General features: G+C 41.0%; 2 protein-coding genes across 7 annotated transcripts in view; both read right to left on the reverse strand.

Annotated features, from left to right (window-relative positions):
• The window catches only part of LOC120775099 (inositol-trisphosphate 3-kinase B-like), a 28,278-nt gene extending 2,051 nt beyond the window's left edge, over positions 1 to 26,227 (reverse strand). The window contains exons 1-2 of one of the 3 annotated variants that reach the window (XM_040105110.1): positions 25,972 to 26,227; positions 6 to 255 (exon numbers count right to left, since the gene is read on the reverse strand). In XM_040105110.1, the coding sequence (XP_039961044.1) occupies positions 6 to 255; positions 25,972 to 26,220 (499 nt within the window). In that variant the 5' untranslated portion in view covers positions 26,221 to 26,227. Of the gene's footprint in view, positions 1 to 5; positions 256 to 4,735; positions 5,068 to 7,481; positions 8,366 to 25,971 lie in introns of those variants that run through there. The other 2 variants (XM_040105109.1, XM_040105111.1) reach the window with 2 other exon arrangements.
• LOC120775098 (mucin-3A-like) overlaps positions 8,469 to 27,025 on the reverse strand; it is a 58,313-nt gene continuing 39,756 nt past the window's right edge. The window contains exons 1-2 of one of the 4 annotated variants that reach the window (XR_005705291.1): positions 18,872 to 19,420; positions 8,499 to 8,585 (exon numbers count right to left, since the gene is read on the reverse strand). Coding sequence is in view for 2 of the 4 variants with exons in the window: in XM_040105105.1 (XP_039961039.1) it covers positions 8,487 to 8,585 (99 nt within the window). In the remaining 2 variants the exon portion in view is untranslated. The other 3 variants (XR_005705292.1, XM_040105105.1, XM_040105107.1) reach the window with 3 other exon arrangements.

Below are 27,025 nucleotides of genomic sequence, written 5' to 3' on the forward strand. Positions count from 1 at the left end.
CTTACATTCACCATCCTCGCTGGTCACTTGCCCCTTATATTGCGGTACATAGGGGCGCAAGACGTCCTTCATGAGCACACGAAAGCAGTCCTCCTCCTTTGGACAGAGTTTCTTTAGGACGGTGCCCTGTTCGGGACCGGCCTTGAAATTGCCTTGATGACCGGCCAGTTGGACCCAGGGATAGCGCTGTTTCTTGTAGGTTTGAAAAAATGGCGTCCATTGCACAATGTTGCGTAGCTTGCGCCAACCAGAAGGCTGTCAATGAGAAAAAACCACAATTAAACTTAGCAAATGCTCATTAACTCTACCAAGGTGAGATGGGGAGCCGAGCGCGCTTCGTTGTGGCAAAATGTCTAACTTGCTATGCGCATACCGACGCGTGACAAACACGCCATACATCACTCAGCAGTTTAAAAGCGCTGACAAATAGGCGCAGATCGCTTATCTGCGGCAGCAACTCTCCTAATTGGGCGCACTGGACCAGCGCCCACCGTACACGTAAGCGCTTGATAATTTGGCGATAACAACTTAATGTGTAGCGCGCTTCTGCTGGGCCGTCATCTGCATGTTTGGTAATTAAGTCAGCAACGCGCACGCGACCAAATCTTAGCAGATCAACTTGTACATATCGAAACCACCATATTTCCTTACAACTCGCAACGATAAATATGTAGTGGCTATATTGCTTCTCCAAAATTTTCTGATCTCAAGTATTTTAGTATTACATTTTATCTACGCGCGTTTCTTTGCCGCTTATTTTCCAACCCGATAATTGCTTAAGTGCATATGAAGTGTGCATGTCTGCAGTGCGCGTGTGTGCGACCATGTTAATTGCCAAAACAAATGCGACGGCGCTATCAGGCCGAGGCCAGCTGCAGCTGAATGAGAGTGTGAACGAGAAGACTACGTAATCCGTCGGTAAACAAAGCGCGACGCTGCGATTTGCTCGCTACGCTCCAGCAGTCATGCAAAACACGAGCGCAAACATAATATCTACAACAGCGCACACATAGCGGCTGCGCTGATAAACGCAGTGTGGCCGCGCGTCGGGCTCTTATACTTGTACGCGCACGCTGACGTCAATAACAATTAGCGGCCGCCACAGCGTCTTTGCAAAATTCAAAATTAAAAAAAAAAAACAGCGAAAATTAAAGAAAAATCAGCAGTATAAGCGTCGGCACGTACTCCAAGCCCGTTTGCAAGCTAAAGCTTGTGCTAATTACCGCTGTAGCGCGTTGTTATCGCTCATCTACCCACATAAATGCCATCGCCACAATACGTGACCAGGCCGCCGCCACTTCATTTATTTTAATTAAGAAAAGCGCCGTCATTGCTAATAGGTCTTGTAAAGAGTGCGCGCGCATAGACACTTTCTACATTTATATGTATTAGTTTTCAACAAGTGAACCTGTGTGCCACAGGAAGGCAAACGGCATAAGCGCCCACGTCATCGAACAGCGCGCACTAAGCGAGTGCATCATATCGAATTCTCATCTACTGCGGAAACAAAACTATACTGTTACCAAGTGACGCAAGTGAGTAATGCAACGTTGAGATGTTCAATATTTGCTTGAACCCTCCACTCTTCGCAAAAACTACGAGATTCCAAGCGTCCGTTGCAAAAAGCTAAGCGCGGCCACCTGTCGCTTTATGTGTCACCTGCCACCTAATAATAGAAATAAAGAGAGCCAATAATCAATTAGCCAATTAGTTGGCATGCAACAGCAAACGCGCCAGTCAAATATGCAACCAACAACAGCAGTCCTCTCTCACAGATCATGGAGGTGAGGTGTTGCCTGCGCAAGTAGCTGTAGCCGCATGCAGATCGCGCGGCCTAGGCCGCTTACGTGCGCGACAGGCGCCTACATATGTATAAATGCACTTTTGACAACGGTCGACTAGCACGCGCGCCGGTAGCTGCAAACAACTTGTCACAACAACTTTGTAAATTTATGCAAATGAAAAAGCACACTAATACAGATTAGTCTTGATTAGTTTGGGATTGGGTGCTGTAAGCATGCAGAATGTAAAGACTGCAATGATTAGGAGACGAGTTGATTAAATTGACTTGATTGCTGGCGACTTGGTCAGGTGGCGATTATATGTCTAAAGTAAAAGCTGCGGCGGGCGGCTAAAGTATTCGGGCACAATTTTGCTTTGACTTATGGCGGCCGCGAGGATTTAGCGCCGCACTAGTTGTCAACTATAAGCGCTACCTACAATAAGCTGAGGAAGTACTTTCTCTAACTGAGCATTCTAAAAGCGTATTCCGACCGCAAATCATAGCAAACAATTCTTGAGCTTGATTTCTGTCCTAATGCTGTCTAGATTAAACAAACATTGGTGAAAATATTCTACAATCCGGTTGCATCAGATACTGCTAATGGACTTTTCGCAGAGGAGTTAGTTGATCAATTGACTGGGCTTTGCTCGGTTGAAGCTCTAATTTAGATGGATTAGATACTAAATATAAATTTTAATTTACTGCAACTCGAGTTGAAACTGGAATGCATCTCTGCGGGTTTTTGTTTAGGCTATGAATTTGGTTGTGTGGATGGATAAATAGCAGTCAGCTGATGAATTTTAATCATTAGAAAATATACAAAATGAAGAACACAAGCAAGTATAATATCTGATCGTTAATCGAATCTATCATTAATCGACCTGCTGGCTGTGCAAAAAAACAGGTTTCTCAATTATACTCTTAATGTACTAAATCTTTGCGAAAAGGCTATTAGCAACTACCCTAAAGCTCTCTATTTCTTTTTTCGAATATCACGACTTGAGCGCCTGATCGCAATCGGCATCATAATAGACTACTTTTCATTTTTTAACCCAATATTTCGCGTTTCTTCACTGTCCATTCAATTTATTAAATTAGTAGATATATTGTCTTTGTGCGAACACGTCGCGCCTGGGAACGCCGTGAGATGGGTTGGCAGCACCGAAACGCATGAACTGCCACACCATCAAAGCGTGCACAAATTGATAACAGTCAGGCGGCAACAACAACGCATCGTCGGCATATACTTTTGCTGCTGGCGCTAATGAATTGTGCAAATTGACTTCAATTGTGGCGAGAGTTTGCAACAAAAAGGCAAAATGTTCAACGCGCCGCATCGTTAAAAATAGCAGTCAACTAAATTGCCTCTAATGTGTGCAAATTCTCGCGCGCCCAGGCGACGGGCGACGGCGCACAGGCGCATACAGCCAATGAGGCGGTCAGTGTACTTACGCAAGTGTTGTGGCGGAATTTTAGGCAGCGCCAATTTACGCAATGAGCCGTCAAGGATTTTCATATTTACCTGAAACGCGAATGAGAAGAAATGAAACAAATTAGTGCTTGTTTATGTTATGTTGTGTTGTGCAAATAAGAGGAGTAAATAAAATATGCTGCTTAATATATATGTGCCAGTTGATTGGCATTCACATTTCAGCTGTGAAAATACCCGGTCTAAGCGCACGGCACACTTTCGTCACCACAGCTCGACAAACGCTTACGCCTATGAAAAACTGTCTACAACAACAGTCGGTGACAATTTCTGATTTCACATCATTTCAAGAAGCTTGGGAATTCCACAGCGTCTGTCTCATGCTACTGTGTTGCCGAGCACAGTCTGTGTAAACAGACTCAGGGTTCTTGCTTTGCGAAGCACATTTCCATACCGCAAACTCCGCGCATGTTTTCTAAATCAAACATCAAGAGTGACGCAAAACCACTCGGCGGTTTGTACACAACACCCATACTTAAGTACTTCGTTGCTTCAAGTACCGCGTAGACGTGTATATGGTATTAGCCGACTCGCAGCGCACCAAAATAATGCTGATAGCATAAATATTGGGTGGGCTTCGATACACACAGAAACTTGCTTATTTTTATATTTTTATTGCTTAAGAATTGAAAGAAAAAAAGAATGTATTTAGGAAAAAGATGAACTCACTTCTGCCCCTCAATTGCATATTGGTAAATGTTACCTACAATACAGCGCTCAACCCGTGTCAAGCCTGTTATTGGCACTCTTAGCCAAGTTGTGGCTTGTGTGCTGACTAATAGCTTCTACTGTTACTCAGCAAATTTATCTACTCATGGAGAAACCTAAGACTCTTAAAGCCAGTTATGGAATCGGAAATTGTCCCCCAACTTTGTCTTAGCCGGGTTTAGAACCACCTGGTGTGAGTAACTGAATAAAAAGGTACCACTGATTTCGGCTACATATATTAAAGCCGCATAACAAAATGTCAGACAAATGATCACCAACCGTTTATGCCAATTTTCGATGACCGGGCGGTCATTTAACTGGGTCATTTTTCGAAACTAATGCGTCGCCAAGCTTTGCACTTCGAAAGAGAAAAATCCATTGATGCCACCATGCCACCATGCCACCATGCCACAATCCGCACCAAACCAATAATTGTTGTGGATGCAATTGCGTTCCTTGAACGACACGAGAATTTTACTCACCCTAATAGCGACAATTTTCTTTGTTGACTAATCATCAGAAGATGACTTTTCAATGAAGGCTTTTTCAACTTTTTTTTGGTCGAGAACATAAATTTACGTACTAGTCTTGGACAAGCGTTGTACGAAAATGAATCTAAACACGATGAAATGGCAATCCTTACTGGACGCACTGACAAAATTTTACACAAATATGAAAGCTAAATAATCATACCCTATACATTGGTTTATAGAATGAACATGTACGGAAAGCACGCGTAGATTTTATAGACCTACCTCAAACTTCTTTGGCGTCTCGTATAGACCGCATATTATGAATTCTTTACTTAAAAGCAACTTGTTTAACACATTTTTGCCACGCCTCAAGCGACCACGCACAAATGGCAAGCAAACGAATGCACGAATTTTAGAACTGAAACCGTTACGCCGCTGCTGAAGCATGCAGATACCGAAATGACGAAACGGTAAACACAAGCGGACTTCCTATTCACTCGGAAAGCAAAAAACTACTGAAATTAAGGGCGATGATGTTTTGAACATAACAAATTTTCCGATATTATTTCGCTTTTAATTTTCGAAACCGCTGGTATCCGTTGGCCAAGTGCGCCACTAAACGCTCGAGAAAAGCTACTAACCAGCAGACACGCGGATGAAACTTTAAACAAGCAACCAAGCGAACTCTCGCCTGGCAGCTAGCCGCCCCATGCGCTGAGTTAAAAATATGTTTATTTAAAACAGTGGAAAAAATATTAAAGCGGCAAACAACAACAGCAACCAGCAGCAGAAAAAAGAAAAATAATTCATTATTATAATTATTATGAATATTACGCCAGTCATTGCTGCGCAACGCTCGCCGACGCTTTCCTCCTGCCACCTGCGCGCTCCCTGGATCGCTGGATATCCAACTGCAGCAGCGCATTCCTACACTGATCACTGACTTATTACGTTTACTTGGCGCAGGGTTAATAAGTGACGCGCACCGCTACTATAGTACACCCAACGCCTGATACTTGTAATGACGTCGTTGACGTTTCTAGCGGCAGAGTTAATAAGAGCGACAGAGTTTGACACAGCGCTTAAAACGCTGTTTGCTTAGATATGATAGCACCAGAAAGCTTACCGCGCAAGAGCGTAGAGTTTACAATTTGCAATAAAAAGAAAACAGACTGCAGCGCTCAAGATTAAACTCTATGCGCGTACTGCGAATGCTGCGCAGTTTCGAGATATTTTGATAATCTGGTCGCTGACTCCTTGCCAAAGTGAATCTGAAAGTGTTTTACTGATTTTCGACATAAATATATTATATATGAATCGTCTCTGAAACCTTCGAAAACTTATGAGAGGAACTCAATACCATGTTCCTCTACTACTCTCTGTTTTGATCGTTTCGTTGAAACAACTAAACGAACGCTTAATTTAAGCGCACCATAATTTTTATTGGTGAATGTTCTATACCAGCACCCTGTTTTGTATTCGCAAACATGTTCATACACCAGCGCAACTGCCACGTGCTACACAAGCGCTCAGCATTCTACAAATGTAGGCAACTAACATGATATCAGCTTGAAGTCCGCATCCGTTCCTCATTTGTTCATGTCACAATTTCACGGGCTGAATACGAGTTTCTCAACTTTCTTGGCCAAACAATATCTAACGTACGTCATACCACGCGATTTACCGTTTTTGGTCTAATCCGCATAATAAATCATTATGCGCTTGTTTTTCAGTCTTTTCATTTGTTGTTTTTGTGCTAAACTTGGACTCATTTCACCAAGTAATTGTATACCAACAACTCAACCTACGAATGTCACAAGCGCAGTGAGCCCAGCACGTTTCGCCAGTGTGACGGAACCGACTCATTGTCTGCTGCTTTTGTTGTTGTGCGTGTTGTCAACTTTTTAGTTGAGGCGTCATAACATGGGATTGTCTTCATCACAACTGTCAACTCGAGTGAGCTGTACGCGACTGTGGACAGACATCATAATAATTACAAGATCCATCTATTGGCCATTTGGCGGAAAGAATTGGAAGGGATGCGACGCAAATTTGCATTCACAGACTTTGAAACCGCCTCTGAATTGTACGATTTCTTTGTTATAGAATACTTTCGACCCAATTTCGAACCCACGATTCAATGAAAGATTGCCAAGTACTAAATCACTCAACAGTTCATATATGACAATAAAAAATGTGGGGCAAAAGTATGTTCAAACGAATGCTGAGAGAGAGGCCTGAATGGAGTAAATGGTGGGCTTTGGCATTGAATGAGAAACGCAAATTCTTAAGAAAGAGTTCTGGAATATGCTCAGGTCCAAAAAGTATAAATTTCATGTTCTACAAAATTATTACACACAACTGTGATAACGTCATTATAAAAGCTTATAGATTTACCTCGCATATTTTATGCCTTTTCTCATGCAAACTAGCCGCTACACGCTGTGCGGCCACAGAACGCTCGTAAAATTATAAAAACAAAAACTGAATTGTATTTGAAATTCTCCACGGTATTCTACTGAGGAATTTCACACAACACGCCCACTGATCTTTAATTCATGCGCCGTCCGCAACAACCTATATAAATGAGCAGTTGGACGTAGCGAAGAGAAGACAGTAGCTCATCGCAAACAGAAGTCGGCGGGCAGTACTGGGGCAATGCCATTGAAAAATGGAATTTATGAAGACGCGTGGCAAAATGTCGGTTAATACATATACATATGAACTCTTACATAAAGCGATTTATTTTTAGATTAATTGGAGTTTTAATGACAAATTAAGTGTACATAACTCCCTAGTCGAGACTAAGTTAACGTCAGACAAATAAAGCTATTCCACCAATATGAATTTGTATGGTAGACCAAATCACACCACATAAGGCTGATCTACATCCGCATACTGGGGCAAAGATCGTGATCACAATATAAGAGCAATTACCAGCGAAAACGTGCGAAGCGAAAAGCTTACTGAGTCATGTTGAGTCAGTTATGAAATCTTCCCTCTTAACAGTATGTCTGAAGACACTCACCTTTTTCGTTTGCGTCTGTCCGCGGCTCGCTGACATCGTTGGCACATCGGAATCCCATTCGGAGCTCAAATCGTCGCTGGACGCATAGCCATAGTCACGTGGCAGCGGCACTTCCAGGAATGACTTGGAGTATTGCATATAGCCGGGACAAAGATTTTGCTGTGGTGATGGCGAACGACGCTGCAGTTGCAGGTGCCGGCGCAGCGCACATCCCCTGAGTTCATTTGACGCTGGAGCGCGCGGCGGCACCATAATAGTGGGCGGCACACTGACCGGCAGCCCGTGTGCCTGTGCAAAGGCGAGACTGCATTTGCGGGCATGCGTCTGATTGCCGGTGGATTTCTTGCGAAAGATTTTCTTAGTTGGCACCGAGTGACTATGCTGATGCACGGGATGTGGATGCGAATGTGTGGGCATGGGTAGTGCCGGTGAGTGAGGACGTGATAGCTCATCGGCCTCACGTTCAGCGGTCTCGTCGTATAGTCTGCCTGTCTCATCAACCTCATCCTCTTCGGGATCGTTATCTTCCTCCTCCTCGGGATCGTCATCTTCTGCAGCAGCTTTGGAGCTTTTCACGCGTGGCATGCCATTCACCAAAGACGAGCTAACGCCAGCGACGACCTTGTGTATGCAACACTGCTTGCAATTGGTGTGTGCCATTACCTCAACTGCCTCGACGGCTTCTTCGGCGTAATCGGCGTCGTCATCGAATTTCATATTATCCACTTCCTCAGGCGGTACATCGGGGAAGTGCAGCAGCTTCACGGTGACCTTGTTGCCGGCTTCGTTGTAGTAGACCTCTTTGGCGCTCATTTTATCGAAATCTTCGTAAATGCGTACTTGCGGATAAGCGCACAAAGACATTGTCACATACACAAACACAAGCGCGGCGAAACTGTCTCGCTTTCACGCTCGCTGTTCTCACTTCACTTTTCTCTTTCACTATTAGACAAATTACTATCTCTTTGTTTTAGAAAATATGCTTCACGACGAGTTTCAAACGAGCTATGACAAGTTGTCAGTCCATCGCGTATTAATCATTTTATTACATTGTCTTATTGCATTGCTCTGGTGAAGCCTTAATGATGAATGAAGTTCTGGAATCTGAAATATTTACGGAATTCGCAGCGGGATTTTTATATTTTCAATGCAACTGTTTATTCAGCAAATTCTTTTGATCGGGAAAAACTCTGGCAATTCTCTCAGCCCTCCCTAAAGTAAACGTAAATAACTTTTATACCTAAATCAACTTTATATATATCCCAATGGCGCAATGAAAGCATGATAAGAAATGTTTCATTGCTGTATGAATTATAGGCCTGCAAAAATACTCCGTCCGACATGGGACAAATCGCCCTGAAGAACCACGTTAGTAGATTGCTTTTTAACGCAGACTTTAGCGCTGAAGCAACACTGGTTAGATAAGCGATTCTAGTTTGGCCCTCGCCTCTTTCTGAAATGAAAAGACTATCTTCTAAGACTTCATCACTCCAAGCTCATTTTTAACATGAAATTAAAGCGGACGCAACGAAGTTCTATCTTACAATAATTAACTAAAACATTTTATGCATAATCGAGGCCTTGACAATATGCGGCGTAGACTATCAGAAAGGAATTAGACATATTTAAATAAGAGTCAACACGGTTGATGTAGCTCGACCCCAATAAAATGTGCGTTCTCCAAGTGATCTCCCATCTACCAGCTATGCCATTACGACAAAGTCTTGCGAGCTTTAGGCAAGCAAAGTCACCACATGGCAATTCACAGCACATACACAAAGTCTTTACCGTTAACAACTTCATACAAGCGCATTAGCAATTCGAATGTGCGTACGTCATGGCAAGAGCAGAAGGTGGAACGCGTGCAGCAGATTGCAACATCGTAAAAATATTAAATTATCGAATACCGAAGAATATTACACGATTTGGCATTTTTTGGCCTGCAGTGACCAAGTCATCCACATGCCAAGCGCAACACTAATATTTTATCACCCGAGGTGCGGTGACGAGGTTTGTACAACAAGCAATGCTGTAACAGCTAGCCACAACTCGTCTTGCCAAAACGCGATGCAAGCAGAAGAGGGAAAAAATAAAAATAAAAACGAAATAATGCAGAAATTTCAAAGAAACGCTTTTAACCAACGCTTTGGCTACGGTGCGCCATAAATGGTTGCGAGCTTCGACTGCCAGAATTCGTTGGCATTTCGTCAAAATCTCGGCCAAACTCACTTGGCCGAAACTCACACAGCGCTCAACCACGCATTGAGGAGCACTTTCAATTCAGCTTTGCACAGGTTGTTTTAATTCTCTCCTTTATTTTCCTTGACATACCCGTAGCCGCAGTTAAATCGCCACCCACGTGGAATCAACCGGCTGTGAATGTTGCGTTAAGACTCCATATTTGCGGCAAGCTACTTAAGACGTAATTTAGTAGTTATTTATAGATTTCGCGGAACGATATTAATTTAATGTTCTAAACACCATTACTTGCCGTATTGCCGCACGTCGCAGCAATAACAACAACATAAAAAGTATTAGTTGGTCCGGAAATGGTAGCGTATATGTCATAACTGACAATTGGCGCCAAAAGAGGATTGAGAAAGTGATTGAGTTATTAATAACAAACGTGATGTATTCTGTTGGGAATACTTTGCTGGTCAACTCTCAATAGACCCATAAATTTGCGGTACCGCGGAGACAATAATATTAGCTGGTCGAAAAACTCTTTTCGTATTAACACCGATTAACCGAATTAACATCTGCAATTCTTTGCTGAAACGAAGAAGAAAATTAGATCAAATACGACAATAATGTGCGAAAAAAATCAAGCTCCAAGCGTGGTGAAGCTCAATAAATGGTCGCAAAGTCAGGATTGACGCCACGAAGGGTTATGCTGAGTGGGTTTGGAAAGGAATCATCCACTATGATCTGCAACGGTCGAACGATTGATTCTACATTTTACTGTCAACAACTGATGAGATTGAAGCAAGCAATCGAAAAAAACGGCCCGAACTGATCAACAGAAAGAGCTTTGTCTTCCATCAGGACAACGCTAGACCTCACACGCAAAAACTTGGAAAGCTTGTCTGGGAAGTTCTGATGCATCCACCATGTAGTGCTGACCTTGCACCATCGAACTAACATTTGTTTCGGTCAATGCTGAGTGGGTTTGGAAAGGAATCATCCACTATGATCTGCTTCGCCCTGGTCGAACGATTGATTCTACATTTTACTGTCAACAACTGATGAGATTGAAGCAAGCAATCGAAAAAAACGGCCCGAACTGATCAACAGAAAGAGCTTTGTCTTCCATCAGGACAACGCTAGACCTCACTCAAGAACTTGGAAAGCTTGGCTGGGAAGTTCTGATGCATCCACCATGTAGTGCTGACCGTGCACCATCAAACTAACATTTGTTTCGGTCAATGCAAAACTCCCTTAATGGCGTAAAGTTGGCTTCAAGAGAAGCATATGAAAATTACTTGTTGCAGTTTTTCGCCGAGAAACCAGAAAAGTATTACACTGATGGAATAATGTCTCTAGTGGGAAAATGGCTAAAAGTGGTCGACCAAAATGGTGCATCAGTCCGCTTTTAATTCAGCCAAGTAGAAGCTCAAAAGCTCGCAATTCATTCAGTCAATGCCATAAATGCATTCGTTTTCGCTAATTAGTTCCGCGGAAAGCAGCATCGGTAAATTTCCCTAGTTGACCGCGCCTATAAATGACGATTGCTAATTGCTTGGTCATCACATTAAATTATTTTTCGATTAGAAAAAGCTTTCATCAATTATACGCTTATATTATACAGCAAATAAAGTGCTAACTAATAGCAATAAAACAATACTAATAAAGTGAGAAAGAAGAAGACACATATAGAAATTGCGCATTTTGCGTCATTTACGACGCACGCAGTACCAGTTGCCGACATTGAGCTTCTGATGTGTGAAAAAAAAAAACGAAGAAGAAGCATTCTTAACAAATTTTGAACAAAAGCGGCGAGATGCGCAGAAAAGAAAGAAGCGCTTAGCGTACAGACGTAATAACAGCAACAATTCGGTTGTGTCATTTAATTTGCAATGCAAATTTAACGGTTTTCGAATGACACAAGCCAATGAGCGAATTCGTAAACATACAAAAACAAATACAGTGAAGGAAAGTGGGAGGGTAGACGTAGTGGTAGTATTTCGAAGCTTCTTAGCGCGAAAAGCTCGCAAGAGTTGCAATGCAGATGTGCCGCAGCAAATATTATGATACAATAAACCCCAGTTAAAAACAACAACAAAGAAGCTGAGTGTTGCTGCAACTGTAATTTCACCTGATTTTATACGCTGCTTGACGTGAGGGTAGCTCATAAGTCATGGCGCACTCTGTTGGGTATAAAAATGCTGGAAATTTGGTTACGCATGTGTGAGAGTATACATATGTATGTATATTTTGAATTATGTCTAAACCCGCGCCTTCGCTCGTTTCTTTAGATTTACCCTGCCTTTCATCAAAAAAAAAAAGTTTACGCAGATTCCTTGGTCGCATCTGAACTAAATTGATTGATTGGTTGAGAAGGAAAACGTATGAGCGCCGAATCGCAGCCGGCCGCACTTAGCCATCTACACTCCCATTGCGATCCCGGGTGGTAACCAATTTAAGCGTTATCCGGTAACTTAGTGTATTTGGTAAATAAGTTGATTATTTTCCTCCCCATCTGGCCAATATCTCTTAAGTTGGAGTAATGAGAGCTGTGGAAATTGTCCCTACTCATCTAGCTGAAGGGCTGGGAATAGCATAGCTAATGTTCCAGCATCTCATCATCCGAATCCACTCTTCCTATATTTTGAAGGCGGAATCTGTAATGACCCCTTTTGCCTAGATGTAGGATCCTTTTTGTCTGTCCATCATTACCACTGCTCCAAAGTAGCTTTGTGGTAAATCCTGTTTTGTGTGTGATCCAAGACCTGAGGTGTTCCTCTTAGGTCCATTGCCTCAAACAAGCCTTGAAAGAGCTGAATGGCCTGGGACAGCTTAGGTGAATTGTGCCTCTAGCTGCCCCCAAGCGTGCCAGCTCGTCTGCCTTATTATTTTCTTCTATTCTTATATGACCGGGTACACAGATTATAATAACCGAGCCACCTATTAAATGTCTATTGTCTGATTTCATAACCTTACGTATCAGCTATAGTTACAACTGAAACCCACCCAATTTTCGCCTGAAATACTGACTTGTAGGTATTTAGTTTGAAGCTGCCTTCTGTGTTCACATTACAGTACAGAACATAAAAAGCCCGCTACTGTTCCTGTTTCACCCTTCGATCAGTAAGTGAATATGTAGATTTCGCCGTTGGAACTGTCGGTGACATAACTATTGGTCCACTCTTCTCTACAGGGGAATGAAAACGAAAGGTTTAATTCCTCGTAGATCTCCTTTTCACGGTCGCTTTGTCAGCTTAACTAGAGTACATTAACAAGATCGAGTATAATGCCATGTTCGTAATGACGACTAGCCTGGCTTCATTGGCCTAAAATCATAAGCACTGCCTCATACCTCACTCTATTGGTCGGATGTCGAGCATTAACCTCCAGAGTCTCCTCTAAATTAAGCTTAAGAAATATTTTGCTGGATTTTGTTGGCATTGAAAAAATTAACTATTTTGAAGGCGTCCCATCAATTTTATAAGAACTACCAAAACAAAATTATTTATGTATGGATCCATTAGCTTTGGGCAACTATCCAAAAGTGCCAAGGAGTTAAGCCTAACGTCTAACAGTAGGAAGCAATAGATGAGACTCGCGATTTCATTAAGTGAAGTCTAAGCCAGCTTATAAATATTAAAATTATTTACGCTTCGACTGCTGTCTTGACATATTATGTCACCCATTTATTATTCAATTAATCAAGACTTCTACGTCAGCAAGTACATGCCTGCTTAATCTCATAAATATCTAAGTATAAGGAATCAGTAATTGTTTTTTCATTATAAAGCTTGAACGCATTGCGACGCTTGAATGCCGCAGTTAATTGCAATAGCAACAACTACAAAGCATTAGAATGAATTTCAATTCTAAATCTCCTTGTATTGGTCTGCACATTTTTGAATACGACTGTGGTCATGTGTAACCAGCACATGTTGCCGCCAATGGTCTGTGGTGTTTTTGTGATTGTCACGCCCAGTTCCCTTGCCGCAATTTAATAGAAATGTATACACTATCTCTTGATAAGTCCACACACACATACGAGCATACATATATATGTATGTGTGTAAGTGTAAACGAGTAGTTTTAATTACAGCTGACTTTTTTTATACATTTTTGCTGTGAGAACGCTTGCATCTGACGTAAATAAACACTTTGACACAACAACAACCACAACAAAGCAGCTGTAATTGTTGTAGATGCATATGTAGATAGCGCTCGTCGGATCAACAAGCCAGCGATCGGATCACTTTAATTGAACTCATCCGGGGAGGTCGCTTCGCCGAGTTCGAGTATTTATTTTGCATTTAAAATTTCATAGGCACTCATGCGCACACACACATACATACATGTGTTCATGTATTGTGCTTACCTAGAAATGTTTATTCCAGTTATCAGCGATTTCGCAAATCAGTATTCAAAGTGCATAGAATAGAGGGACTACACACCCGAAGTTAGCACGTCATTTCACACTTGAATGAGCTTACAGCGAAGCGCAATCTACAATGTATGTACGTTCGGACCGCATCGTATTGATTTTTTATTGCGCTGGAATGCTAACTTGCAAGGCATTCTTGTTAGAAATGACTTATCGTCATGTCAGTGACTGAGTAAAATCTCTCCCAATGACAGCGCGCTCATTAAAAGTGAAGGTAAGGGAGCACTAACAGCATCTTTAGGAAGTGTAACGGTCCAAGAGTGCATAAAAAGCGTTAGGATGGTTTAGATATTGAAAAAACTCTTGTTAGAAAAGTGCACTTTAATATAAGAGATGATCGAAAATGTGACTTTAGTCTGCCCCATTGTTATGAAGGTAACCTCGGTTGTCTCGTAACCACATGTGGGCATAATATTGGGTAGTCGAAAATATACGACTGCAACGACATCTATTGACAAAATATGAAAAGACTTTTTCGACTGCCCAATATTTTTATGACGTTCATAAATGAGAATTTCGTCTAACTACGAGTATACGTCCGTATACTATTGAGGCTTCATAGATTTTATACGAAATAGACATGAACTCTGCAAAAATCAACAATTCTGTCAGCGAATTTCAATAAAAATATATGATTCCAAAATTATCATAATTTTTCTTTATCGTAAATAAAAAGGCGTGTTCATTTTGCTCCGCCAGACAAAATATTTCCACTATTACCTCATTATTTATAGAACATAACACGCTTAAATATTTACATATATTTTACTGCTCAAATTTATAATATCTACATATATATTTCAATAAAAGTAAATTTAGATTTTAGAAGTGAATTTCCATGCTCGCTGGCACATTCCAACGGCAAATCAATTGCGCCAAGCCAATGGGCGTGGATAGATAAAACCAAAAGCATTGAAGGCAATAGAAAACTACATAATTTCGAAATCGAAACAGGAATTGGGTGTATATACATACATATTTATGTATCGAGCTGTCAGTATCTACTACGTGTTCTCTTTTGTTGGCACAACAAGGTAGGGGCATATAATTACAACAATTCATTTGCCAAAATGTGTAGAGAATAAGTAGAAGTGGATACATCAAAGCGATAAAACGAAACAAACAAATGGTAGCAGATTTCAACAAAATGCTTATTGATATAAGAATAACCGTCCATCTCTGTTGCACCGAAGCTACAATACCATTCACAAATAGAAAAGTTTTTCATCCAATCACTTGATTCTGATCGTTTATTTTGTATGGCATCTGTATGCCGGTCCGAACAGTTTCTTCGAATATTGCGCCAATGCGTGATTTAAAATACACTTTTTTATTTCAGTATAATAACGATCCTCCAATCTGTGGATCCCATCGCTGAAGTAAGAATCCGAAAGGTCTGCACAATACGCTTAGACAGCCGTTATGAGCTCTTCATTTGATGAAAAACGCTTGCCACGTATACTTTTATGAGTTCTGGAAACTAATGAAAGTCGCAAGAGGCCAAATCTGGTGAATGCGATGCGTGCTCCAATGATTCGAACTTTACTTCATGAATTTTAGCAATTGTCAAAATACCCTTGTGACACAGTGCATTGTACTGATGGAAAAGGATTTTTTCTTCTGCAAACCGGATCTTTTTCATGAATTTTTTCCTTCAGCTGGTCCAAAAGATTGCATTAAGATTTAGAATTTATTATTTGGAAGTAATCCACAAACAAAATCTCTCTCGCATCCCAAAAAACTGATGTCATAACCTTCTTGGCCGATTTTCGGACACGAACTCGTTTCGAAGCCGAACAACCAGGTTCACACTACTCTTTAGCCTTTTGCTTTGATTCAGAATCATGGTGATAGACCCACGTCTCATCCATAGTGATGAATCGGAGCACAAAACCCACTTTATCCTTTTTAAAACGCTCCAAATGTTGCTGAGAAAGTCGCATTCGAATGTGTTTTTGTTCCATTGTCAGCGAATGCGGCAGGAAGCAGAGTTGCATTTCCAAAAATTGTTTTATTTCAGAAGCCACCCCTTTAAGCTCATCAATTAGCACATACTGTTATACATATGTGGCCATAACTGTTTGCATGTAATCTCCAAAATTTTCAAAACATATATTTTCCTCCCACAGACAACCCTACCACAAAACAGTCTGGTACAAGAGCGAAAGCATAGATCGGCCGTCGATCGGCAAAATTATGGAATTTGTATTGTTTTTTTTTTTTTTTTGATTTTATTGTTGCAATATATTGACTAAATACAGCTTTTTAGAGCGGCTATGCTATAGCTAGTATATTGTGAACACCCACTGTGCTTGATGAGCAAGCGTAGAAGCATCACAAAGACGGTAAAGTGTGCGCGACGCAGTACAGGTGCAACTGAGAGACGATACGAAACAGATGCGTGTGTTATTACGCAGTAAAATATACAGCAAAGTTGGCAACATAAATGGGCAGCATATGTACGATTGATGCGCACTTGATCTCTTCAACAACAAAAATGTGGCAAAGGCGTACCGTGCCCTGTAAGAAAGCTGACTTTGAACATATGATACATTTTATTCGCACATTAATCGGGTCGCGTTGAGCACACCCTTAATAGGTATGTTTCCCATGTCGCTGAAACGTTGTCGCTAAACTTTGCACGCAAACCTTCAATTTCCTATAGCGTTTGCTTATTTTGTTTTCTAATTACAGCAATGTTTGTAAAGTATTTAAAATCGACTGTGTTGTGTTCTTTTGTCTCTACACTTTTCAAATTTACTCTTTGTTTTGTGCGAACAATTTCCGTTTTAATTGACACTCATTAAGGCGAGCGGTCAACTATAGCTGTTGTTGTATTGTACATTAATTGATTAACACACTTGTTGCAGTGACTGTTCGCAGCCTTTCTCGATCTGAGTGAGATGTAAATTGCATTTTTTTCATTTTTTCACTGAAAACTGTCACTTACAAGTGCCGGCTGCAAGCAATTAAACACACGCACAGCGTACAAATGCGCACAAGCGCGTAACACTACCGTGTGGGCATTTAATTACACACGCGGCCATGTGTTCGTGTAGGTGTTGCTGAAGTAATCAGCTCCAAACCAAAATCATGTAAAACAACATTTGAAAGCTGTCACTTTTCATATTTGGCGCTGATCGCAGTGACCGGCCGTGCCGCTTAGCGTTCGAGGCTCTGACTCGGCGGCTGGTGGAGAGAGCGCGCTTTGTAAGTGCAGTGGAGACTAAGGCGTAATTGTGTTGAATAACGGTAATTTATAGAAAAAACTTAATTTAAAAAATGTCAAATTTTCATTTTACGCAGACTCAGGCGGTATTCGCCATAATAATTTTCGAAAATAGAAACTTTCAAATTAATTATTTACATTTTTTTCATTGACAAAAGCCACGCTTAACGCTTGAAAGCCGCCAAAGTGCACTTTGACAGCGTGAATAGAGTATATGTATATATGTATGTATGTATGTATATACTACTTGTATGTAACTATAAACAAGTGTTGTATAATCAATTATTGATAAAAATAATACTGAGCGTTTTTATGAACAATTTAAAAATAAACTTCATAAAAAATTTCTACAAGCTCAAACGCAAATTATTTCCTGAGAGCCAAAGGCCAAAGAAATATTGAAAAACAATACAGTTGAAGGAGAAAACAAACACTAGCCTTTTTTTACACTTAACTTCAGAGTAAAAATTTGTATGATAAGCCGCGCGTGTCTGTCATACGTCATTCAGTGACTAACGAAACATATTTAATACAAAAAAGGGGATTTTTTCTAAATATAGATGGTAGTTAGACTTGGCTCTCACGTCACTGTGGACAGTCATAACTTTGAAGCCGTAGATAATTTCATTTATCTTGGAACCAGCATCAATACCACCAACAATGTCAGCCTCGAAATCCTACGCAGAATAACTCGTACCAACAGGTGTTACTTCGGACTGAATAGGCAATTGAGAAGTAAGGAAGAGGAAAACCTCCGCTCCATTGGAAAGACCAGGTGGAAAAGGACCACCTCCAATTGCGCCACCTTGCGAAAAGAAGAAACGACTAGCGCGCTGTTTTTAACTCGGCTATAACGGTGTAACCGGTGTCTACGCCAGTAAAGAAGAAGAAGTTAGTTTTGGTCAAAAAATCGAGGCCCAGTTTAATCCAGTTCATTCTAAATGGGACGAATAATAAACAAAGTAAAATGGGGGAGAAGATATCCCTTCAAACGAGCAGTTAGCAACATTAAAAAGACCACGTCCTGCTCAGCCAATACTACCTCATATTGGGTACGCAATCGAACATAAAAGACCCCTTGTAGATCGTTTGTTTAATAACATGTGATATAAAACTGCTCTCAAAATACTATAAGGAACCTTTCTGTGAACTAATTCTAAAACTTTGATTGCAAGCGCTCCTGTATTTCCTGCCATTGCAATTTGGAAGGAACAAACAGAACTCCTCTCATGTTTTTCTCTCTCCTTTCTTTGAACTGAACAATTTGTGACAGAAAGGGGAAAGAGGAACTCTAGAGACGTCCGTAGCAGTGCATACTTTTGTATATTTTTTTTTATCCAGTTTTCTAACTGCTAAGCTATAATTAACAGCGAACGAATATGATAAGAATTTGAGAACAAAACTGTTGATTTAAATATTGGAAACTTCCAAGCGTATTTCAAACACAAAACAATTTGCTCTTATCAAGTAAATGATGGCATTGTAACGATTTTTAATCAAAACACAAATACATCGGCAAAATTGTAATGCAAATTTCACCTTGTTTTCACTTTTTCTGACGCGTTCTCTTTGCTTCACACGAATTTCAGATTTGTTTTTCAACAGTATTTTTACTTGTTTCAACTTTGCTCTTACACCTTCGCATTCCACTTCGCGTTTATTCGAAATATTATGTAGTTGACTGCGCTTCTCTCCGCAGTTCCTTTTTGGAATTCTGATCACTTTAGCAAGTTTCACCGACGCGCCAGCGACAATGCCACAACAGGGTCACGTTGGGCTTTCATAAAACAACAGAGAAAACAATAACACAGAATAAAACAGAAAAGCGAAATTAAATCAAAACTGTGCGGAAACGTAAGCGAAATTCGGTCAACTCTTCGACGTCCGCCTTGGCATTGACGGACGGACAATTGCCGAAATGTCAAAAATGCGTTATGCGCGATTTCGTGTCTGCCAATGCCTGCTCGCAACCAGACGCCAGACGAAAGTAACGTTAGTGTGATAACTGTCTAAACGCTCATGAACCACCGAACCGTCGACGCTATGCACCACTTTAACCACGCGAACACTTTGCGAGTAGAAATTCAACTGACAGTAGCGCAAACGTATGGCTACGACATAACTGAACTGAATTAAGCCGAACGGCGCGTTTCTGGGCGGCGGCAGCGCCCAAGTGTAGCGCGGCATGTGTTGGCGCTGAGCGCAGCGGAGTTTAGTTGAGACGTATTTAGCTGACAGTGCTAGCGGTGAAGAAGTTATGAGCGGGCCACATCCCATGAAGCAAAAACACTAGACGTAAAATAAAACCGCTGTGTTTATTGGTAGGAGTGTTAAGGCCGGTGGCAAAATTGACAAGATCGCTTTTTGTAGAAGTTACGAGCACAGCGCAGCGTGAGCTAAAGACGCTCTTATTACTCAGCCAGTGCAGAGAGGCATGCTTACAAGTGCGCGCGTACTCCGGCAGCTGATGGAGTGATAATAATGTACCTATATGTACAACATATTGCATTGCGATAATGTGTAACCGAAATGGAGCAAGAAAAAGTGGCGCCCGCATTGCGAGCGAAATGAGGGCGCGCATTAACGCGAAGCTGCAATTGATGGGCGCCCTTTGAACTGCGCTTTTGTAACAGAAAACGCAAGCGATGTGTTGTTCAATTCTTTAGTTATTATTGTGTTGAGCGCCAGATGAGTGTGATGCAGACACCCAATGTGGCATTATGTTTGGATTTGCGTGCATTACCGATTTTAATTAATTTCGTTTGTTGAGTGATTTTCTGTTGCGCTACATTAAACTTTCAGTTGTACGCCGCTCTAAATGTTTATTTCGCTTTGTCTGTTTGTTTATTTCCTTTGCGCTACTGTGCGATTTTTTGAGGAAATTAAATTTAACAGTTGACTGATAAATTTGAAAATTTATTTTTAGTTATGAGAAGAATATATCTGCCATAATTCTAGGTCTGTTCATTAGCAAGGCAATAATTGCTTAGAAAAATAACGGGCGGAATAAAGATAAAGAATTTTAACACCTAAGCTGATTGACGCTAATGCGTAGCTGGGACGTAAGCTGCTACGCAATCATTTAACTTGAAAAATAACGCAAGAAATGCGCCTCGAGTATGGGAGTAAAAGTAAAAAAAAGCTTTTGATGGTGAAACCAACCAATTCGCTTTAGAATGCCTCTTTTGAAAGTGAGGAAAACTGAGCTCACTTAAAAACTCTTTAAGCCACACTTCCTTATAACAATCACTCGGCTTTTAAAACTTCTGAGCGCAAAACTCCAATGTATGTAAATAAATATTTTTAGGCGCAGATGAACTGTTTTAAAACCAGTGAAATTTGTCATCAAACATAAAAGCTTGCGCTTGAAAGCGCTCTAGCGATAAGCTCCATAGCAATGATGATAATTTTCCAGGACAAGTTAAGTTAGGTGATAACCAAATTGCGAAATCAGTGTCTAAACAAAAATAATTGATAAAAACGCTAGGCTGGTCAGAAAAGAAAAACCGTTACTTAGAACATTGAGGAAACTTCCTGTTTAAAAAAACAGAAAATAATTTTACAACCAGTCGTCGACTGTCTTATCAAACTGTTCGCATCATTCGATACAGAAATCTTAGTTCCACTGTGTTTATCGAGTATTTTTCAGTATTGGCGGCACAAGTCTCTATTGCAAAAGCAATAAAACCGCAGCGCACCACAGCGTGCTTCAAACGGCTCATGTACGTTGTTTTACGGTTTTCTTGTTTTTTAGCTTTCATTACGGCAATTGTTTATCTTATGAGCATCCATAAAATATCAAATTAATTATTATTTACACAAATAGAACAATGAAAAGTGCTGTCGGTTATATAAGTGTTATTTTACAACAATAGTGCACACCACAAAATCACCACACAAAAACAGAAAACCAAAAGATATAGTTATTTAGAGAGAAGCCAAAGAAAAGCAGCAACGGGTTGAGAAAAATAATTAATTTTGAATATGTTCATACAAATAAATTTTATTGGAAAAAATAAGGAATTTAAGGCTGCTTTCTCAATGTCTGGTTACCAGCCTTTCTGTCCAGCTAACAGAGCTGTCCGTTTAATAGAGCATTCATTTAATAGGGATTTCACTGTCTTTTTTATTTATGAATGGTTTTTACAATCCTATCTTCTAAGTTGGTTCGAACTGGACACAGTGTGCTCAATTTTACTAAAATCGGTTCAATAGTTTAGGAGTCCATTGCGGACAAACAACATGGCACCTAATTTTTATATATAAATATATGATATCGCATTGAATACGTTCATATATAGGGTGTCTGCCACCTTTCGGTAGATATGTCTTAGACAGATTAGCAGAATATATTTAATTTACTGAGCCATGTATGTACGTGTCATCCTAACATTCAGAGAGCATATCACCAAAGGCCAACTCAATGACTGCTGTCAGCGCTCAATAATTCCCTGCATATACAGTGCAAAAATTGTGGCTATCATTTAAGAATCCCCTGTTTTTCATGCAGCACACATTAATAGCTTTCCCAGCCAGCTAAAAGCTGCCAAAATCCTTATAGATTACAATTTAGCGATTTAATTCCAAATTATTCAATTCAAAACAATTGGCAATTCGTTTCCATATGTGTGGGTATACAAGCTGATAATGGCATGAAATGAAACAACAAACATCAAAACAACAACAGCAGCAAAAACAGCAACAGACACAGCATGCTAACCAGCGAGCAAATAGAAACGCTCGTTTAGCAAAGCCGCTAATCTACAATACTCATCGGCTAATGGGCGCATGGACAGGGGCGACAGTGGGGTTCACACGACTGATGTGCAGTGACGTCAAACGATAGCTGGAGCTGAGACTGAAGCTACATGTTACCTAGCGGCATTTACCGCTAACACCGCGAGCCGACTAATTCGGCGACTTCAAATTAAGCTTTTCGCATTTTTTTGTTGTGTACGCGCGCGTGTGTGTTGTATATTTGATATTTACTTTTATTTTTCCATAGTATATATTTCTATGTGGTATTGGCTGGTAAAAATTTCACTATTTGCAAAGTATTAGTTTCAGCCGCGTCGAGCGGCAGAGGAAGCTGACTTTGCTCCCTGCTTCGAAATCCGATTTAGTTTAATTTTATTATTGATTTTTATACTTGTATGTGCTGGCAGTCAGCGTGACTGTTATATTTTTAATATTCTAATAAATCTTTATAGACTAGATTAGACTAGAGCAGAAAGAAGCCTTTGAAAAAGGTAAAAAAGAAAGAAATTCATAGTAGTCTGAAACCCAGCGGAAACGAAAGATAAAATGACAAATATGAAAAGAAAAATAATTTACAGGCGCACTGCGTTCGAGAAAAGGAAGGGAAGCGTGGTTGTTGGCGGTAACTTACTTTCTTTTGCCCAAAAATTATCTGCGGTTTTTTCCTTTTTTTTTGCGAGAAAAAAGTTTAATTTTAGAATTACATCAAAAGTCTTTGGCCTTTGGCCGTCGAGACACAAAAGAAGCAAAAACAATTAAACGATTTGATTATAATTATGAAATTACAGTTAGTTAACAGCCAACAATAACAAAGTCAGCACAAATAGCCGCGTCAAGCCGCCAAAGCAGCCACGGAAGGCGGTCTACGTGCTGAACAGTATGCTCGCACACACGCGCGCATAAATATATGTCTATATATGTGTATCAATAAGTAATACATATATATGTTAGTTATGTGTATATGTTTGCTTTTTAAATTTTGTGGGCCATTGACGTATCTGTGACGTCACGCTATGCCCACATGAAGCTTGAACTGGTTTGACGAACTCAACTAAGTAAACTGCGCTCGCAGCTTTAGATAAATTCATCGTTTGCTGATTAATCCAAGTGAAAATGCGCAAAACATATTTGCCTTATATGCGATTAACGCGTCGTACAGATGATGATGCGGAAGAAGATTTATCCAGTGATAGGAGTGGTTTGAGAATATTTTCAATGGCGTGGGTATCAAGTCATTGCTTTTAAATACAAAACAAGAAAAGAAATCTTAACTCCGGTTGCACCGAAGCTTTCTTACCCCCTTCCCAAATGAAAAAGTTTTCCATACAAGCACTTGATTCTGATCAATCAGTTTGCATGGTGGCTATAGGCTATAGTAATCCGAATTCGGACGTTCCGAAAAATGAGCAGCTTCTTAGTAATCCGTAATACCGTATCTGCTTTATCTTCATCGAATTTTAGTAGCAATAAAGACCTTAATATATATTCTAAGAGAGTTCTCTATCTATTCACCTAAAGCCTCGAGCGCCCATGATATCCCAGTTGAAAACCACCTTCTTGGTGAGAAAAAAACGGATGCAAAATGTCAGAACGATATCTCAAAAACTTGAGATTAGTTCGCATATACACAGGCAAATGGACGGAGAGTACGACTCAGCTCGTCAGGCTGATCATTTATGTGGGATCTCCGACGGAAACATTGTGGCAAACTGTTTAGTGTATAAAAATATACCAATGACGCTTCTGATCTTATCAAACTCTCAAGTACAAAGCAAAAGTCCATTTGTATATAAAAATATAAAAAAACGCGTCAATCTAATTACGAAGAAAATATGCTAAGCGACAGATAGTCATACGTGAATATACTTGTATAGTATTAGGTTAGGTTAGCTTAAGAGCCGATCCTAAAAAGTATCTCACTGGGACAGCTTACAACGCCGGTCCATTGTGTGACATAAGACTTTTGCAAACCGACAAAGCGCTTTGAGCCTTTACAAATTTGTGGGGACGGCTAATGTCAGTTTCTGCTGCATCTCCTGGTTCGCCGAACCTCAGTCTTGCGAAACCCTCGTAGTCCTGGTATTAAGCACACTTTGCTGCCTAATTTAATAACCGCTCAGTACTCCAATTAAAAAAAAAAAACTAAGGTGATCCTTATTAACACTGAGCGTCAGTTGGGTTCTATATCTATAATTTTTTTAAGACGGCTCCTCTTCATGCAGTTTGCTGCTATACTTCTACTAGCGCGCCACGTCCACGCGACATCTGCAGGGAAAACACGATACGATCAGAAAGTCGCCGACCAGCGACTAGCAATAGATAAGCGCTTGATGTGTCAAGCCAAAGCACACACCAATACGCGCGGCAAAGCTTCAGCACTCGCTGTCGAAAGCACACGAAACGGAAAAGTGAAAAGCTCTGCTGTTGATTTCATATAGAGTAACATTTGCGTTGGGGTTAGGAATTTTGCGATAAACTTCATACTAATTACTATTTGATAACACTTCGGACCAGTTTTGTCTGCTATTTGCTAGCGCTTATATTCTGCAAGTCGTTTTTTACCGATGATAACACGATTTTTTGCATTCCCCACATGCCATTGCCGACTTATTAAGCGATGATGCATGCGCGGCAACAGTGCACAGAGACACTTGTGGTTTCATTACGAACGCGATTATCCATAGAGCTATGATTTATCTACAAATAAGACACAACACTTCCTGCCACAGCCGGAGGAAAACGCAACGAAGCGACAGGCCCACTGACTGGTCGCCGCCAGGTGACCGCGCTGATAACGCATCGCAGAAAATTGCATGTGTGATGGCGAGTGACGGTGGTATGAATTTATTTAATTGGTGCTGTGGACAGTGGCGAGCGCGCTGGTAGAAAAAGCGGCATGATGTTTTGCGCCGGTAAATGTTCTGCTGCCTTGTAATAACACGATAAATTATGCTAAGCAAATTATTTACGGCTGCCAATAAAATCACGATACGCACGAAGGACGCGACGCCATGGCCACACAGTCGCCAACATGTAAATAATGATAAGCGTTAAATGTGCAACATGATGTGGAACTTCAGGCGTTAGCAGAACAGCGCATAACAATAATTAGAGTAAAAACGAGCGCGTTTTTGGGGCGAGTGGGGCGGCAAATTACGTGGCTGAGAGGCGCTTTCCTTCACCACTGGATAAGAGGCAAATATTTTGAAACTGTGATGGCATGCCACGGAGTAGTATGATTTGCAAACGCTATTGGTAATAACAGCTAGGGCTTATGTCAGCGGAAGTCATTCTTTTTGACAGCTTAAAAACGTAACTTCATGTCAGTTATCATAAATGTCATAATAAAGAAGCTTGTTGGACAAGCACTTTAAGATAAAGTGAGGTTTGATTAGAAATACGAAAAGACTTTTTCGACTACCTAATAGATAAGCGCCTAATCGCCGAGTTTTCTAAATAATTCGTGCCTGTAATCGCCTACTGTGCCTCTGTCATAATACTAACCACGTTACTGAAAGTCTATAGTAGGCATGTGGCGTAATTCGTTTCTTACAAATTATCACATAAAAGCAAGGCGACGCCCACAGTAGCTCGTTGAAACTGCCAACCATCCGCCAGCCTGTCATTAATCAACCAAGTTAAAGTTATATGATACAGGGTGGCACGCCACATGCTCGCGACCGCCTGCACACAACAGTAATTAGTGGAAAATTAGCAAGTCTATGTTGTAAGTCAATCAACTGCTGCGCCAGCAAACAGCGTCTGACAGCAACTTTCAGCAAGTAAGCAAATACAAATAGCAGCAACAACAAGTGCAAATGCATTGCAACATTGCTAGTACGTCGACTGAAAAGCGCAATTCGCGCTGCCCGGTTACCTACCTTTTTCTTGGATGCCTCCGCACTGATTACATACAGATCCACAATGCCCAGCAGGCAGTCATCGCAGCGGCAGACGTCATCGCCCAACACCAGCGACCCCAGTGACCCGATGCTGCTGGCGGAGTCGAGCGAATCGGTGCGCCGCAAACGGCTGCCGCCCGGACCGCTCTGCGCGGCTGCCTCGATCTTGCGCGCCAACAGTTGCTCCATCAGTGTGCGCGGGCGCGAAGAGGAAGGAAAGAGAGCCATGTTCTGCGCGTGTGTGCTGCTGATTGTGGCTAAGAGTTGGCTCTTGCGAGTTTGTTGCTTAAGTCTTTTGATTTTCGATTGGCTTCAATTGCGCTACGCTACAATTGATGCTACTGATAGCAATTCTTGCGCGACTTATACCATTAAGCTTATGTAACTGAAAACGAATGGATGCAAACATACCTGCAATGAGAAAGAGAGAAAGGAGAATTATCAGTATAACGCAAATGCAAAAATAAATGAAGTTGTATAAAGATTAGAAAAAAGGCAAGTCCACTTGCGGACGGACAGCAATTTCGTGTTGCACAAACGCACCAAAAGAACAACTTTTACACCTTGTAAACAATGCACAATCTATGGCGACAAATTAACTTGCAACTACGGCACTTAACCATAGCTCTAACAGCAGTTATTGCAATCAAATCAGTTGTAACATTGCGGCGAGTTTCAAATTACTCACCGCCCCATCGGCCCCGCCCGCCGTTCGCGTGCACACCCAAAAGCAATTAACTACAAGAAAGGCGTCATCGAAGCCGCCGAAATAGGCACATTTTTTCACTTTAACAAACAATTACAAGCTCGCTACGCGCACTTCGGACGCCTGTCCGAAACCGCCTACCAAGGCGCTCCGAGCGTGCGACATCGCCGCAATGGAGTCCATAGTGGTGTGGAGCACCTTCGTGGCCGGTGAATTCACATCGAACATTTCAATTAAAATTTCAATTGCCATGATTTGACAACTGCAATTGCATTTTGATGATATTTTTTACTTTTCTTGCTGCAATTTTCCTTTAGAAATTAAGTC

This window comes from Bactrocera tryoni, chromosome 4 (assembly GCF_016617805.1).
Source record: "Bactrocera tryoni isolate S06 chromosome 4, CSIRO_BtryS06_freeze2, whole genome shotgun sequence".
Taxonomy (NCBI): Eukaryota; Metazoa; Arthropoda; class Insecta; order Diptera; family Tephritidae; genus Bactrocera; species Bactrocera tryoni.